The sequence below is a fragment of the Chelmon rostratus genome, chromosome 22 (assembly GCF_017976325.1).
Source record: "Chelmon rostratus isolate fCheRos1 chromosome 22, fCheRos1.pri, whole genome shotgun sequence".
NCBI classification, from domain to species: domain Eukaryota; kingdom Metazoa; phylum Chordata; class Actinopteri; order Chaetodontiformes; family Chaetodontidae; genus Chelmon; species Chelmon rostratus.
This window is the reverse complement of record NC_055679.1, coordinates 530,187-545,519: the sequence shown is the minus strand read 5'-3', so window position 1 is coordinate 545,519 and position 15,333 is coordinate 530,187. Positions and strand designations below refer to the sequence as shown.

General features: G+C 39.8%; 2 protein-coding genes across 2 annotated transcripts; both read right to left on the bottom strand.

The window, feature by feature from the left end:
* Positions 1 to 3,021: 3,021 nt before the first annotated feature.
* On the bottom strand, positions 3,022 to 6,012 carry spx (spexin hormone). The gene is made up of 6 exons (XM_041964414.1): positions 6,007 to 6,012; positions 4,992 to 5,075; positions 4,788 to 4,845; positions 4,232 to 4,294; positions 3,999 to 4,085; positions 3,022 to 3,114 (listed from the first exon to the last, which is right to left on the bottom strand). The coding sequence occupies exons 1-6, from the start codon at positions 6,010 to 6,012 to the stop codon at positions 3,047 to 3,049; spliced, it is 366 nt and encodes a 121-aa protein (XP_041820348.1). The 3' UTR covers positions 3,022 to 3,046.
* A 1,731-nt stretch (positions 6,013 to 7,743) lies between these two features.
* Positions 7,744 to 15,276, bottom strand: golt1ba (golgi transport 1Ba). Its single transcript, XM_041963801.1, has 5 exons — positions 15,135 to 15,276; positions 14,231 to 14,322; positions 13,732 to 13,910; positions 12,423 to 12,504; positions 7,744 to 10,193 (listed from the first exon to the last, which is right to left on the bottom strand). Exons 1-5 carry the CDS (start codon positions 15,157 to 15,159, stop codon positions 10,155 to 10,157), a joined length of 417 nt encoding a protein of 138 aa, XP_041819735.1. The 5' UTR covers positions 15,160 to 15,276; the 3' UTR covers positions 7,744 to 10,154.
* Positions 15,277 to 15,333: the final 57 nt, after the last annotated feature.

Here is a 15,333-nt window from a genome sequence, read left to right as displayed (position 1 = left end):
CTGTGTGCCTGTATCATTATCACCCCAAGGATGGGTTTCCTGCAGTTACTGTTTACCTTTAGTTTGTGGAGTCTGGAAACTTGTGAATCTTGTGAGTCAAAACACTCTCAGATGGATTTGGAACAAAATACACTGCATGGCTAAAAGTTTATGGACCACTGAAAATTCCAGTGATGGCTGAACATTATAAAAAATAACAACATGATTCCAAAACCATGTTCATTAACGTGCAGTTAAAACAGCCTCCATGTTGGTACCCGGCTGGAGGATTTGGTCCCATTTAGCCACACGAGCATTGGTCTCATATTTTATAAAATGTTTAGTAGTGAAATTGCCAATACCTGGGACTCCTTTGTCTCCAAACACATCAAGTTTCCATTATGCCCGGCCCCACTCAATGCCCCATCTCCCACTGCCTCCTTCCGTTCTATCCGCTATCACACGTTTGTGGAAGACCATGATGAGAATTAAGGAGAGTCTGGAAACTGAAATTTGCCGTGACTACCTGCAGACTGTACGTGTGTGTCCAGTCCACCAGCGCTACTGATGGGTGTGTACTCAATAATCACCATCTGATTGCCAGGAATACACTAATGAGGGAGATAAAGGTTGAGCGTTCATTTATTTTTCATTCTACAATACAGTGTTTTCCAACAAAATGCTACACACAAAACAAAAAAGAGAGTATTTATGGTGGAGTATGGAGGATGAATTAAAGAGTCTCACAGCCTGAGTAAAGAAGCTTCTCTACAGTAAGGCGGTACAGGAGCTGATATCTCTGTATTGCTGAAGACTTTTGCTGGTGTGGTTATTGTCTTTTAGAATTCTTTGGACTCTGTCATCATTCAATCGCTGGCTGTCGAGGTGGTGTCAAGCAAACGGTGTGGGTTTCATTGATAATTAGCAGACTTTCTGGGGAAGACCTGGTCTGATTAGGAGAGACGGCATCCATCCCACCTTGGACGAAGCAGCTCTCATCTCTAGAAATCTGGCCGAATTTATTATTTGACCAAACCCGTGACAATCCAGAGCTGAGTCCAGGAGGCAGAACTGCAGTCGTATAGGCTTTTCTGCACTTCCATTAGAGCAGTTACCCACCCAATACTCCACAGAGACTGTGTCTGCCCCCCAACCACGCAAACAAACTAAATCTAAAATAAACAGGAGAGGAGTTATATGTAAAAACTTAAAAAATTAAAAGAAAAAAAAAATTAACACCACCACTGCAACAGTACAACAAGATAGTAGAATTAAATGTGGACTCTTAATATCAGATATCTGTCCTCTAAAGCTGTATTAGTAAATGAGTTAACATCAGATCATAGCATTGATTTATTTTGTCAGACTGAACCCTGGCTGTCTCATGATGAGTATTTTAGCCTAAATGAAGTTTCTCCTCCGAGTCATACTAATACTCATGTTCCTCGAGGCAGCGGCAGAGGAGGTGGAGTTGCAGCCATTTTTGACTCTAGCTTATTGATCAACCCTAGATCTAAACTCAATTATAACTCATTTGAAAGCCTTGTTCTTAATCTTTCAAACCGAACCTGGAAAACATCACAGACAGTTTTACTTGTCATAGTGTTCCGCCCATCTGGTCCTTCTTCAGAATTTAGATCTGAATTCTCAGACTCTCTATTGGGCTTAATCCTTAAAACAGATAAAATAATTATTGTTCATCTTTAATGTTCATGTGAACGTTGATAATGATAGCCTTAGTACATTTATCCCATTATTAGACTCAATTGGCTGCCGTCAGAGTGTTCATGGGCCTACTCACTGTTTTAACCACACTCTCAAACTTGTTCTGACGTATGGCATCGAAGTCGAACACTTCACAGAATCTGCTTTTGTCTGCTTTTGTCATTTAACTACTTTTGAATTCCTATTACCAGACTACTCACCATTAGGCACAAATTCCTACACCAGATGCCTATCGGATAGTGCTATAGCCAAATTTTCCATCTTCCAGCTATTGTCCGGGAGGCAGACACCCTCTCTCCATTTAAGAGCAGGCTCAAAACTTTCCTCTTTGATAAAGCTTACATTTAGGGCTGGCTCAGGCTTGCCTTGGACCAGCCCTAGCTATGCTGCCATAAGATTAGGCTGCTGGAGGACTTCCAATGACACACAGAGCTCCTCTGTTCTTCTCTCCCTCTCCATCTGTATGCGTTCCTGTCCAATCAAGGCACGTTACTGACTTGGCTTCTTCCCCGGAGTCTTTGTGCTTTCTCGTCTCGCAGGTCCGAAGGGAGAGCGGCTGAGCCTGGACTACTGAGTTCACCTGCATCCACTGCAACCTTTATTGTTATTAGCTATGCTACCATTGTTATTACATCATTAGTGCCTTACTATGTTCATATACTATCTGCTATTAATTTGTTAATACATCACATACATAAATATATCACAAAGGCATATACCATGCCATATGTACTTCGTATACCTATAAATCTATTGCAGCTATCAAAACTGTTCTGTCCAACCCCGAACCTCTCTCTATCTCTCTCTCTCTCACCCAACCGGTCGAAGCAGATAACCGCCCACCCAAAGCCTGGTTCTGCTCGAGGTTTCTGCCTCCTAAAAGGAAGTTCTTCCTCGCCACTGTCGCCAAGTGCTTGCTCATGAGGGAACTGTTGGGTCTCTGTAGATAAAGAGCTTGGTCTGTACCTGCTCTAAATGTATAGTGTCCTGAGACACTTTGTTTGTGATTTGGCGCTATATAAATAAAATTGAATTGAATTAAAATTGAACTTACATCATAAAGATATTTTAGAGTATTTAGGTGTATAGTTTTCCTGTTACAACACTGATAAAGAATACATAGAAACCCTCAACATTTTGTCAAGTAAGTTTAAAAAACTCAGACATTCTCAGACAGGTTGTGCTATGAATTCAAACCCTTTTATTAAAACATCACATTTTAAACATAGTCAGAGAGTTCATATTTACAAAACAGCTGTTCCTTTCCCTCACACAGGAATGAATGCTTTATATTCAAAAACAAAGATGATGTCGTCTGGCAGATTTACAAATGTATGAAAGACTACCAGAAATATTCTCTCTTCCACACCGGCAGCTCCTGTAAATACACCTCATCTGGGTTTTCATCAGCTACATGAGAGAAACAGAAAATGAACATTAAATTATGGAATTAAAATCTTGAGTCACAGACAGAGCAAGGCACACAATCTTTTTGTAAGAATTCCTTGAAAATCCTAACAAGTTAAAAGTGAAATTAGGAGATGGTTTCAGTGGCTATTCCGAGAGCTCTGAAAATAAGGCCATGTAAGTTAGCTTGAATTTCATCAATAAAAGACAATGAAAAGTCCTTAAATGTGATGTCTAGGTGAGGGTGGGAATCCTGTACTACCTCCACTTGTTAAAATTGTGTCTTAAAGCTTTCTCTTTTTGTATTTTTAACCATTAAACCGGCATGAAAATAATGTTGCAATGAGCATGCAGGTATTCAGAAGCTGTCACATTACATTATTTCATTTTTTATCTGGAATTAATTTCAGTTTGATTATTCACTAAAATCTCTGGAAACAGTGTCCTCTGTTGTCCAGCTGTCATACTCCAGAAAAAAGGTCTGAGTTGATAAAAATGCTGACATGCTTGTCTGGGCCACCCTCGATTGTGTTCTTACAGCAATTAGCTCTATGAGCAGCAGATGAGTACGATGGTGGAAGCTGTTGAGAATGAACTACTGTGGAATGAAATAAGCACTGCTGCCTCTTCTGCAAGTTATCTATAATTTGATTTCAGAACTGAATGTCAATCAGAGGTGAGGCAGTAGAATACCCCCCCCCCCCCTTTTTTTTTTAATTGTTATGAAAAGCACAATAACCATTTGGATCATTAAGGTCTATTTGCGAGACTGATATAAATATATATTCAGAGTATTTCAGGGAGTATTTTTTTTCTCTTTTTTTCAGCCCTGACCTGCATATCTGGCCTAGCTGCTATATGCCAGCTGATGCAGATGCTGCTCTCACCTCCCTCTCTGGCTTGCTGCAGGAAGTTGAGCAGGACGGTGGCTGCCTGATCCACGCTCAGCTTCTCTGTGTTCTGACTACGGGTCTCTGAGAGGGAACAAACACCAAACACACATTATCTGTTCGCCAGTCAAAGGTGATTCCAGCACGGATACTGTTTTCTGGAACTTTTAGGAAACTCTGTTATGAAATATTCCCATAAAAAACAACTTTGTTAGTAATGTTAGTTGTACCTAAGTGTAATGTGTCATAGACATCGCCTTCTTTTCGGTCTTCTGAGATGAACCTGCGCCCCTCTGGGGAAAAAAAGAAAAAGAAAAACATGCATTCAGTGTTTTTGTGAATGCATGAAAGGACTTATGTTTGTATAGATGCAATTTGTCATGCAGTTTGTTTCCTTAAAGTAAGAGCAACATGGAGACCAAAACTGTTCTTCAGTTCTTGAATAAATGGATATGACATTATTAGGTAGAAAATAATATGTATAAATATGCAATCAATATGTAATTTATCCATGATGCTGTGAAACAACCAAATACATTTTTCAAACCAAGTTAAGTCTTTTCATAATAGAAGAGTTATTCCACAATGGCCATGGCCATACTGACATTTTTCATCACAAAGTCACACAATCATAAACTGTGTCTTGTCTGGACAAAGACTTGACCAAGACACCCATTATGAAATACAGCTAACTTATTTCAATAATGTTGTATGCATTTATCAAATATTTGACACTTTTGGGTCTCCATGCAGTCATGGGATCAGTGGGTAAATAGGCAAACATACGAGTTCCCTTGAGGTACAGCATAGCCTGCGGCGTCCAGTTTCTCCGTTGGAAAGAGCCCTTTAATGAAGAAACAAAGACATTGCCTACATTATGTTTCTTTGTAGTAATCCTGCCCGTCTGTTGGCTAACAGTCAGTCGATTTTCCTCAGTGAGTGAATATAGTTTAGTCACTAGTTTGAGAAAGGGAAATAAAGCATCTTTACCTTCGGTGCGCTGCAGGTCTGTGAGATAAACGACGCCAGTAGCAAAAAGGTGAGTACATAAGTTAATGTGATGGTCCTCAAGCCCTGCGGGGGATTAAGATAAATGTGAGAAAACGTTTTAATTGACAATTTTCAGCACAGTAACGTTCTTCTCAGAAAAACACTCAATCTAACGTGTGTGTGTGGGCAGGATGCGCGCATTAGGAATCATTTTACTGAGCCTTAACTTCATGGAGCAACTTTGCAAGTTAAGTGCAAAGTGGAATAATAACTGTAGATACGAACCTTGTGTGGAAAAAAATGGTTTTCATCGGCAATTAGATGATACGTAAAATGTCAAAAATTGCCGATTTCCAGGAAGTAATTTCGTGTTTGTTTGTTTGTTTGTTTGTTTTGTTTTTCCAAAATCTCATTTACCTTAATGCAGTCCAGGAGAAAAGTTTGAAGTGAAACAGTTTTACGTTGCAAATTTACTGAACCCAGGTGTGCCCATAGAAAAAAACATACGTATATATCACCGCCACGTGTGCACAAGAAACGATTCGTTCCCTACGTCTTGATTCAAGTATACACGCCGTGCGTAAAGACGCACACAACTCATTCAACAGCACCGTTGGCTAAACTCCTAGTAGTTTAGCTAATAGTAATTTTTTTATTGTATAGTGTTGTTGAATGAGTTGTGTGTGTCTTAACGCATGGTGAGCACTTGGATTAGGGCGAACTGCTGATGCGTGTTCATACCCTATCAATGCGTTCAACGTAGTATGTACAATTATCTCGTGCGCAGGAATGAAAGAAAAAGTGGGAATGAATGCGCAGGCAATAACATTTCGAGCGCTCCGTGCAGAAACAAGTGGCCTCAACATACACTTTCCGCCTCGATGGCCACTCCGTGACTCCAAACACAACTGCCAGGATACAATCTCTAGAAAATGTGAAACTAAAAAGGAAAAATCGCTCCATCGGTTCATTTTTCCAACAAGTTAAACCAAAACTTTTCCTGCATTGCACTTACTTTCATGGTGTCAGAGACCCCGTGAGCCTGGTGTCCAGCCGAGAGGATGAGAGGGAAAAAGCGTCCAGGTTAATTTCTGGCGGTGATCCTTCTCTCTGTATTTATACCCTCTGTGGGGGGGTACCCTCTGTGCTCCGCGCTCTTCATGACGCCAGCAGCGATAGGTCACGCCAATTTGATGAAACGGGGGCGGTTTGGAGAGCGAATGAATGTAGTCGCCGATCAATTCTGCTTCTTTCATTGAGAGCCGTAGTATAACCTACTGTAAATTTTTCTGGATGAAAACAGCTGCCCTAAGCACTTTCATCTCCCCGGTGTAGTTTTTTTCCGCATTAGTTATGTTGCAGCTACAGGCCGTTATTGTAAAATGTGGATTGGCTCTGGGTGTCACTGTCGATATGAGCAGCAATATTTCCCCCTCGGTGGGAATATTAATATGTTTACACCTTGCTCACTAGAGCAGAACACGGAGAGAGGAGAGCTGGACTTTATGAATCAAAAGGCCACACTTACAAAAATGAATGGAGTTACAGAAATATCATTAATTGCAGGGCGGCTACTGAACACTGAGGCAAGGAGACAGCAGGATTGGTAGAAATACTGAGGTCACCAGTCCAAAATCCCCCTGCTTCTTAACTCATTCAATTCCAACCGAGCCAAATCCATCCACAGAGGAAGACTGAAGTTTGGATTTAAAATTCCAGAAAAATCTAGTGAATTGACATTAAGATTTTAATGGTTTTTATTTTAAATTTTAAGGTTTAACTGTTGATAATAAACTTTCATGCTCAACATGTATACAGTTCAATACATTGGTATACTTAGTTTCCAAGTAATGAAACAAGTAAGGGCATATTTTGAAACTGATTTTGGTCAGGATTGTTATTGTTGAATTGATGTAAGACATTGGGAGAGATATATGCACGTCATACTTCAACAATTTCATCCTTGTAAGGTCTGACATTAGGTCTTCTGAAGATTTCCTTGATTTGTCCGTGACTAGGTGATTCACATAAGATATCAGGGCACAGCATGTAAGAAGACAGCGAGAGTATTTCAGGAGTGGATCTACTCAGGATTACTTCTGAGACTTTTGCTGGGTTTTATGATCTGAAGAGGATTTTACATTCTACATATAGCAAATTTTTTGCACATGGTATCATTATATTTCTATATAAAAATGGAAATCTAAATCAAAATAACTTACTTATCAGAAATATATCCCTGTTAATGTGGAGAGGGATTTAAAACACATACAGTATGGCTCATGTAATCTAACAAAGAAATTAAACCTAAATATAATTGACATATCTATATTGTCAATTAAAGATCTCTCAACTCTGCAATCATACTGGCTTGAGATGATGATTCTCTCCTGTCATAAACATGTCAACCATCCATCCCATATGATGTGAATACAGCAACAGATTCTAGAAAAAAGGGACACAGCATTACCAAAAGCTATTTAGATCATCTGGGCAGTATAGATATTCATAGCAAAACTTTGTCTATATCTGGCACCAAAGTGATGGAAGGGCTATTTGACTGATTGACCTGGCCAGTCACAGGCTCACATCACCTACTGTATATCTGTTCTTTACTTTTTTGTTGTAGGTTTGCACAGACCCTCTAAAATCCAACTATTGAATTTATGCAAATACATATAGGGTAAATGGATGTTACAGTTACAGTGTATACGAGTCAAAGAAAGGAATAAATGACCACAGACAACATGAATACAAAGCTAACTTCTGTAGTATATTTACAAAAGTGCCATAAAAGAACACATCGCCATTGAAAAGGTAACTTCAGCTTTTTGGATGCTCTGAAGAAACCCACAGTGGAGTAATTCATTTATTCAGTTCCTGTGTCTGCAATGATGAAAACTTCTCTTGTCCCGCTCTCTCAATAAAAGAAAAAAAAGAGGAGAACCTGAACATTTAAAGGACACTGGATGAAAAAAAATAAATGAGGAAAGGACTCTCTGGGCTCTGGGTCAGGGCTGACCAAATGTGGCCAACAGGGCAGAGCCATAAGGTTCAGTTTGGCCCATCAGATGTTTCTACTGAAAATAATATCTTTTTCATGAATTTAAGTCTTAATCCCTGTTTGTTTTAATTTCTGTGGTTAAAATGCTTCTATAATATAGGATCCATAGAGTGATACTTTGCACAGAAAGTCAGGCAATTAAGGGAATTTGGGATGCTAGTGCCATTTTGCAATACAATAGGTGTTTGATTTTGTCCCATGGCCCAAGACTGAGTTTCAGTTTTATCCCTCAAAGGTAAAACATTTGGGCACCCCAGCACTAGGTCTGAAAAATTCATGATTATTTTGATAGTAAAGATGCTTGACATTTTACAGTTTGATAGGGTTACTAAGTGTAAGCTCCCTAGTTTGAAAAGCGTTTGATTACACAAAAACTTCATTGACTGCTCTAAACCACTGAAATGACTTTTCTGAATTTGAGTGGGGATTATCTGCCGTATGAAGGACCTTACCAATGTTTTACGTGCTCGAGTCCATTATAGGATAAGTTTATAACAACTTGGGTCTTAGTGTTGTAGTTTTGGCTTGAGGACGCAAGTTGAAATAAACCTGAAGTATGCTTTAAAATCAAATGGTGTACACTTTATATCAGTGACCATTTTCCAAAGCATACTATACATTTTTAGATTAGGTTTCTTCCTTCCAGGCAGCAAATGGCTGCAGTTCATTTCAGTAAGCTATGAAAATCAGCTTGCAGAGAGGTAGAGCACACTGCTGATATAATCCATTTGATTGATCCAATCAACATTAGATTTTGAAAACATTGCTATTATGTTTAAGTGCTTTTGTAGGAAATGTCCTCACATAAGGTGCTACTTACCGTGAAATAAGCTAATGTTGCCAATAAAAATGACAAAATGTTGTGGCAGACTAGCTGTCGGCAGCAAATAGCTGCTTGGAAGATAGGAAGTCCAAAAACCAATGATATGTTTTGGAAAACAGAAAGGCAGGCCTGGACACACCAGTTCAACTTTGGTCAAAGTTTACATGGCAGAAAACCATCCTAACACTGCTGAACTTTGAGGGAACTGAGAGGCAGACAGTCCAAATCAGAGACAGCTATCATAGTCTGCCGTAAAACAGACACGGTGTGTTGGCAGTTAATGAGACAGGAGACAATGGTGGAAATATGTTTCTACTGTGAACCCACAGTATTTTCTTGTTAATAACTGAGCTGCCTAGCTTGCTACTGACAGTTAGAAAACAAGCTAGCTTGGTGAGCTTTAGTGATTGATTAGCACCAGCATGTTCCTGGCTGGCTGGTGTCTCAGCCACGAGCCAGATACAGTAGTTCGCTGGCTAGCTAAGCCTTCAGCACCACCTGGATGAACTTCACCATCCATGTGTCATTGTGAATTAGGTGTTGAAACTTTCTGGTGTGACCCAACTTTTATAGTAGTAGTAATAAGAATACTAACAAATACTCGTATGATCCCATAGCACCTCACTTTACATGAAGTGAAGCACTGATCTTTTTTGAAAATAATTTATACTTAAGTACTCATTAGCCAACCATAAACAGAAATTACATGTAACAAAAGGAAAATTTACAATAGCCACACTTGGTATTCAAATAGCTGCAAGACAAAAAGAAACAAAGTGTCACAGAATAACTGCAAAGGGACAAAATTATGGACTTAAAAGTTTTTGTCCAAATAAAGTTAAAGCACAGGCACAGAAATGCGACAATATGGCAAGCTGTCGGTCCGCTTCTCATCCTTGTGGTGGGTCGGTAGTTTTGTCTGTTTGTTCCACAGAGGAAGAAAGTCACGTAAACACAGTTGATGGGGCATTGAGGGAGTCTTCCATCCTCCATTTTCATGCCAGATGCACTCAATGGTGAGGGGACTAATAGAATGTGAAATATTTATTGTAGTGACCTTAGTAGCTCCACCCTGTAAAAGACTGGTGGTGCAACGCTCTGATGAACCTTTGACTGGTAGCGCTGACCAGTGAAATTACAGTCAGAAAGCAGTCTTTGCCTGCTGGAGGGGAAAGGAATCTGAAAGTATAGCCTTAAAATCAGCCCGATAGGACATTGTGTGGCTTATAAAACCCGCTGTGCTCGAACAGCCTTCTCTGGGTAGAAAAAGTCACTGTTATACCATGGTGTTGCTCTCGCCCACTTTGTCCACATACTGAAAGAAACGAAAAAAATGTGTTAAGCGTCATTTGTTTCATTTTTTTTAGCTTCTTTCATTCATAAAACATGACTGCCACAGACCTGCCAGCTGTCAATGAGATGCTAAGTGTTAGTGTGAATTAAACCGATGCCTGGACTGCACCATTTGCCCACTATGCTGAAGCATTTCAAACTGGAAAGCATGCGAGACTTAAGGCGACACACCACAGGTGAACAGGACAAACTGAATTACTTCCTCTCATTTTTGGTTGTTTTCTAATTAATATTTAGAAATGATTAAGAAAGGACTTCATTGAAAAATGGTACATTTTTGCATAAGTTGAAAATCATTGTGCCAGTGCAGATTTCTGTTATTAAATTAATATCTAATGGAACAATAAACAAGGCCTTTAATGACTGTGCCTGCAAATTAAGGACCTGGTTACATTTGAAAGATTCAGTTCATTTGAATGGAAAAGCAGTGACCAATGGATTCACTGGCAGATGCACAGGGCTTTCTAGTGGACTTCAACTTTGTTGGGACTACTGTTCCTCAAACTCACAGCCATTGGGTTTGTTTTTGACGATACTGTTTTATGGGGTTTTCATTTTGAAAAATGTCACATTGTATATACTTCAGAGGGAACTGATTACTGACGATCACATGTAGCGTCTGGGGCTCAGGAGGCAGACCAGGTTGTCCACTTATCAGAAGGTTGGTGGTTTGATCCCTGTCTTCTCCAGTGTGCATGCTGAAGTGTTCTTGGGCAGGATACTGTGCGTACCCCAGATTGTAAACATGTGTGAATGTGGCATGTGTTGTAAAGCACTTCAAGTGGTTGGTAGAATAGAAAAGCACTACATAAATACAGACCATTTACCATTTAGTCAATTTGTTGTTGATGTTTGCCAGTCACTGAACTGTGTCCTCTTCATTATATTTTTTCAGCCTTATATTCTGAAGGTCTGAGTGAATAGAAATAAGTCTTTTGTTGTGATAGATACGCATACATGTAGGTTGTAGCGGTCTCTTAAGATCCTCCCATAACAGAGGCAGCTGTCATATTATTTTATTGTATATTTACGTACTGCAGGACTGGTACTAATATGTCTCTTGAATAAAGTTTTTTAGCTTTTTGCCTGGTTAGCCTCTGTATCAAGTTATCTTGCTCACTAACTGGCAGTTAGCGAGCATTAGCTTGATAAGCTATTGTGACAGTTTATCACCAGTATTTTACCGACGAACTAGCATGTTAGCAGTTGGCTTGCTAGCTACAGTAGATCACTGACCAGCCCTGCAAGTAGTCACTGTGTAATCCAATACCTACACCTAGAACAATCTATAGACACAGGGGAATTTTGCTGTGCAATTTTCCATGTATAAATTCTCAGAGAAAAAAGTTCAGAAAAGATGTTGAAAGTACACTTTATGGAATAGTGTATTATTTTATAGATGAAAAGATATTATTATGACATCAGCATTATCAAGACTGACTAATTCACAAATCACCATATTTACCAGTAGTGTGTGCCTTTAAAGCCAAATAAACAATTTAAGATTAAGATAAAAAAACAGCTCCCTAAACAAAATATATACAATGTACTTTCCCTTCTATCATGAGATACTTGTTTTTCTGAATATTGTTAAGCGTATTAAATATGTTAGCATGCAAGGGAAAATCGGCAGTGACTGACCACGACTGCTGATTGTCCTCAGAGCCTTACGAAGGCTTAAATAAAAACACAAAGACAGAGAGACATTCACCTCAAAATAAAACTTCCCTAACAACAGCATGGTAGGATCATGTTCGTTAGCCACTTAAGTATCTATGTGCCTGCTAACTTGTATTTCTAGCTTTGACAGTAACAGTCCCCACTGGAGACCTCACACATTGTAAAGACTGGAGCCCACATGACCCTGACATCCATTTATTTCTGAAACTGCCTTTTCGTTGTTGAAATTCCACAATGTTCTTGCCATGCACACTCTGATTTTGAGTAATTCAGCTCATCTATGTTTCCAGGCAGTCTCCACGTGAATTGCTAAACCAGGCAAACTGAAAGCATAGTTTTATTAAACCGGCTGTGATGTGCAGGAAGTAAACTGTCATTTGATCCTGGCAGTTTGGTTAATCTGTTGTGGTTGTGGTGTTTGAACAGGGTCATTAATAAACAAGAAAAAGAGCCATGCTGCATGTACACAAAGCAGAGCTGCAGGGTTGCTGCAGCGCTGGGTAATACTTACTGCACTGATGAAGGGCAGGTTAAGGATTGAGCCAAGGACAGGTATTCTTCTGATAAAGCCTACTACGACCGGGAAGAAACCCCTTGATGTGATGAGAGTGAAAGTGAGAGCGAGGGAGGGGAAACACAGATAGAGAGAAGTTAGCCGACAGATAAGTGCATAGAATAGAGAAAGACAATTAACACTGACAAAATAATAAACTGTAAACAAGTACAATCACAAATGATTAGTTGTCAACATTAAATGGTCTCATTATATAAAATGCCTTCTTTGTTGTTAACCATGTGCTCTGGATCGTCTCTTCTAATAGGCCATACATACAAGTCAAACTGCATGTCGAACATGACTTCAATTCTTACGTCATGCTAGCAGCAGTCTGCTGGCAGAGCTGCAAGCAATGATAGCACAGCAGTGTTGGACAAGCTATTCGGAAATTGTAGTGAAGTAAGCAACCAGGTACTCGATATTAGTTGAAGCGACCCCCAGAGAGACGTGGCAAGTTAAGATGCAGCTGCTTGCATGAATATGCTGAATTTAGACTTGAACTGTTAACTCAAAATTTAATAACTTATTTCAAACAAGAATAGAAAAAGGTTAAAAATCCTGACTCCTTCGGGATCAATTCCTCTCCTTCCTCACCCAAGAGCCCAGTCGTTGGTATGTGATGTCACCGTCATATGGAAATGCTTCTGTCAGCTACACATACACATCCATGTATGGTGGTGGTGTCATTACTAATGCTTAGCAGTTTCATTTCTGACTGCAGCAGAAAGCTCTGCTGTGTTTGAGCTTCAGAAATGCTTGGGAAAATGTAGCTTGTGTCAGCACTGCTGTACTACTTTGATTCAGAAAACAGTGATGCTACCACCACGCAGCTGAGAAATGTAGTTAAAGTAGTATCGCACCAGTACAGCCCAACACTGGCTAGCTGTCCCCAGTTGCTGTTGGCAATATGGACCTAAAATAAATATTAATATTTCAGGGTATTTCTGCAATAATGATAATCTTGATAATATGACAAAATACATCTCCTCAACCAGGTGCTTCTGCTTGAGGTGGTGCAATAAGTTTGTCTGCACGTGAAACTGGGACAAGCCTTGTTGACCTGTTATGATGGCTCTGATGTAGGTCTGTTGACTTTTGAGTACAGAGACCTTAAACTGGGATGCAGCTTCAGTCAGATCTCTTAAATCAAGTCTCTCACAACATTATATCTTGTTTTTAATGTAGAAACAAGATGAGAGTATCTCACATTTTACTGTTTCATAGGACCATCAGGTGCACCAGAACAGCCAGTCTGCCATCTTACCTGAACAAGAGGAAAAAGCCATAGATTTCCAGCACAACTCCGATGATGGGCCAACCAATCAGCACCACAAACACACCTCCTAGGAAGAAACTGGTGGCCTTCATTTTGTGCTTCTGGAAGAAGAAGCGGAAGGTCCTCTCCAGCCCGATGACAAAGGCGAGTCCAGCAACAAACAGGATCTATAATAAAAAAAAACAAAAAAAAACAAAAAAACAAAACAACAGGGGGTGTGGTCCAACATTAGAGATTATTGGTTCTTTGAAACTACATGATCATAGATACCTTTTTCTATATCTTGGCTGAAGAGTGTTTTGGTTTTAGGCCCTTTTTCTGCTGCACCCTGTGTACAGCATCCAATCAGACTGCAACAAAGTAGAGGCTGCACAGTGCGACACATATATCACACATGCTATATATGTGATAAAAAATCCATCTATGCAAGAAACAAATAAAACAGCTTTGCAATGCTTCATCAGTTCAATGAAACAGAAACACTCACATTTCCAATAGCCAGAAGTGCTTTGTCAAAGAACAGGATCATCCCGAAGAAGAGGAAAAACACGCCGAAGCCTGTTAATCCCATTCCAATCTCTGCAGCGCGCGCGCACACACACACAAACACACACACACACACACACAAAGAAATCTTATATTATTCCATCTGAGTTTCACACTTAGCGCTTATGATAAAAATTGATAACCTGAGCTGAAATTTGATTGGCTACAATTTATTTATTTCCTTAAATGTTCTTGCATGAACGGCACTGTTTCACTCTGAAGCGCACATTGAAATCAAAGTGAGATCTGCATTGTTGTGACATCAAGACAGAGAGAGGTGCTTTGGAAGAAGACAGGTGATGATGTAATGTATAACCATTTTGACAGGTGTTTCGCGGGTTAGGGTTAGGCCACATCCTATTTTTCATCTGGATTAATATTTGACATATACAGGACAGTAGTTTTGTCCTGCATGCCATACTTGTTAATGAATACATTCCAACTTAACATAGTGGGCTCGGTCTTTTCAGTCTGCAGCACCTTTATAAGTGCCCCATCAATACATAATTAGTTACACAAATACGTCAATAGCTCTCATAGGAACCACAGTAAAACTGAAAATAGTCATTTCACTGGAGCGTCTACCGGAGCTCCGTTGTTCACTCTATTTGAAGCAAATTACAGCTTTTGAGACACGGAGTTACAACATGAACTTATATTACTTTCAAGTCAAGTGCTTGTCAGGAGCTACACAACTGTAGTAAAGATAAAGTTAGATGTTAGCTATTTGGGCCACAGTTTCCTGTGCTAGCACTAAATGCTAATTGCTAGTTAGCCAACTGCTGCAGTTGGAGCCGGTTTGTTAGAGAGAGCAGAAACCTGCAGAGATGCTCAAAGGGTCTTACTTTGCGAGTCCGTTAGCGAAATCATTTTGATGCCGAATTAACGGGTGAGGACAAAACGACAATAGACAAGAGTTGCTATTTCAGTACTCCTCTAAGAATAATTTGGATGACAGCTGCCACTGCAGCAACAGCCACGTCTTCCGGAAACACACCTTCTTGCGATGTCATCTTCCGGAACAGCGCAGTGTCGCATTCAACA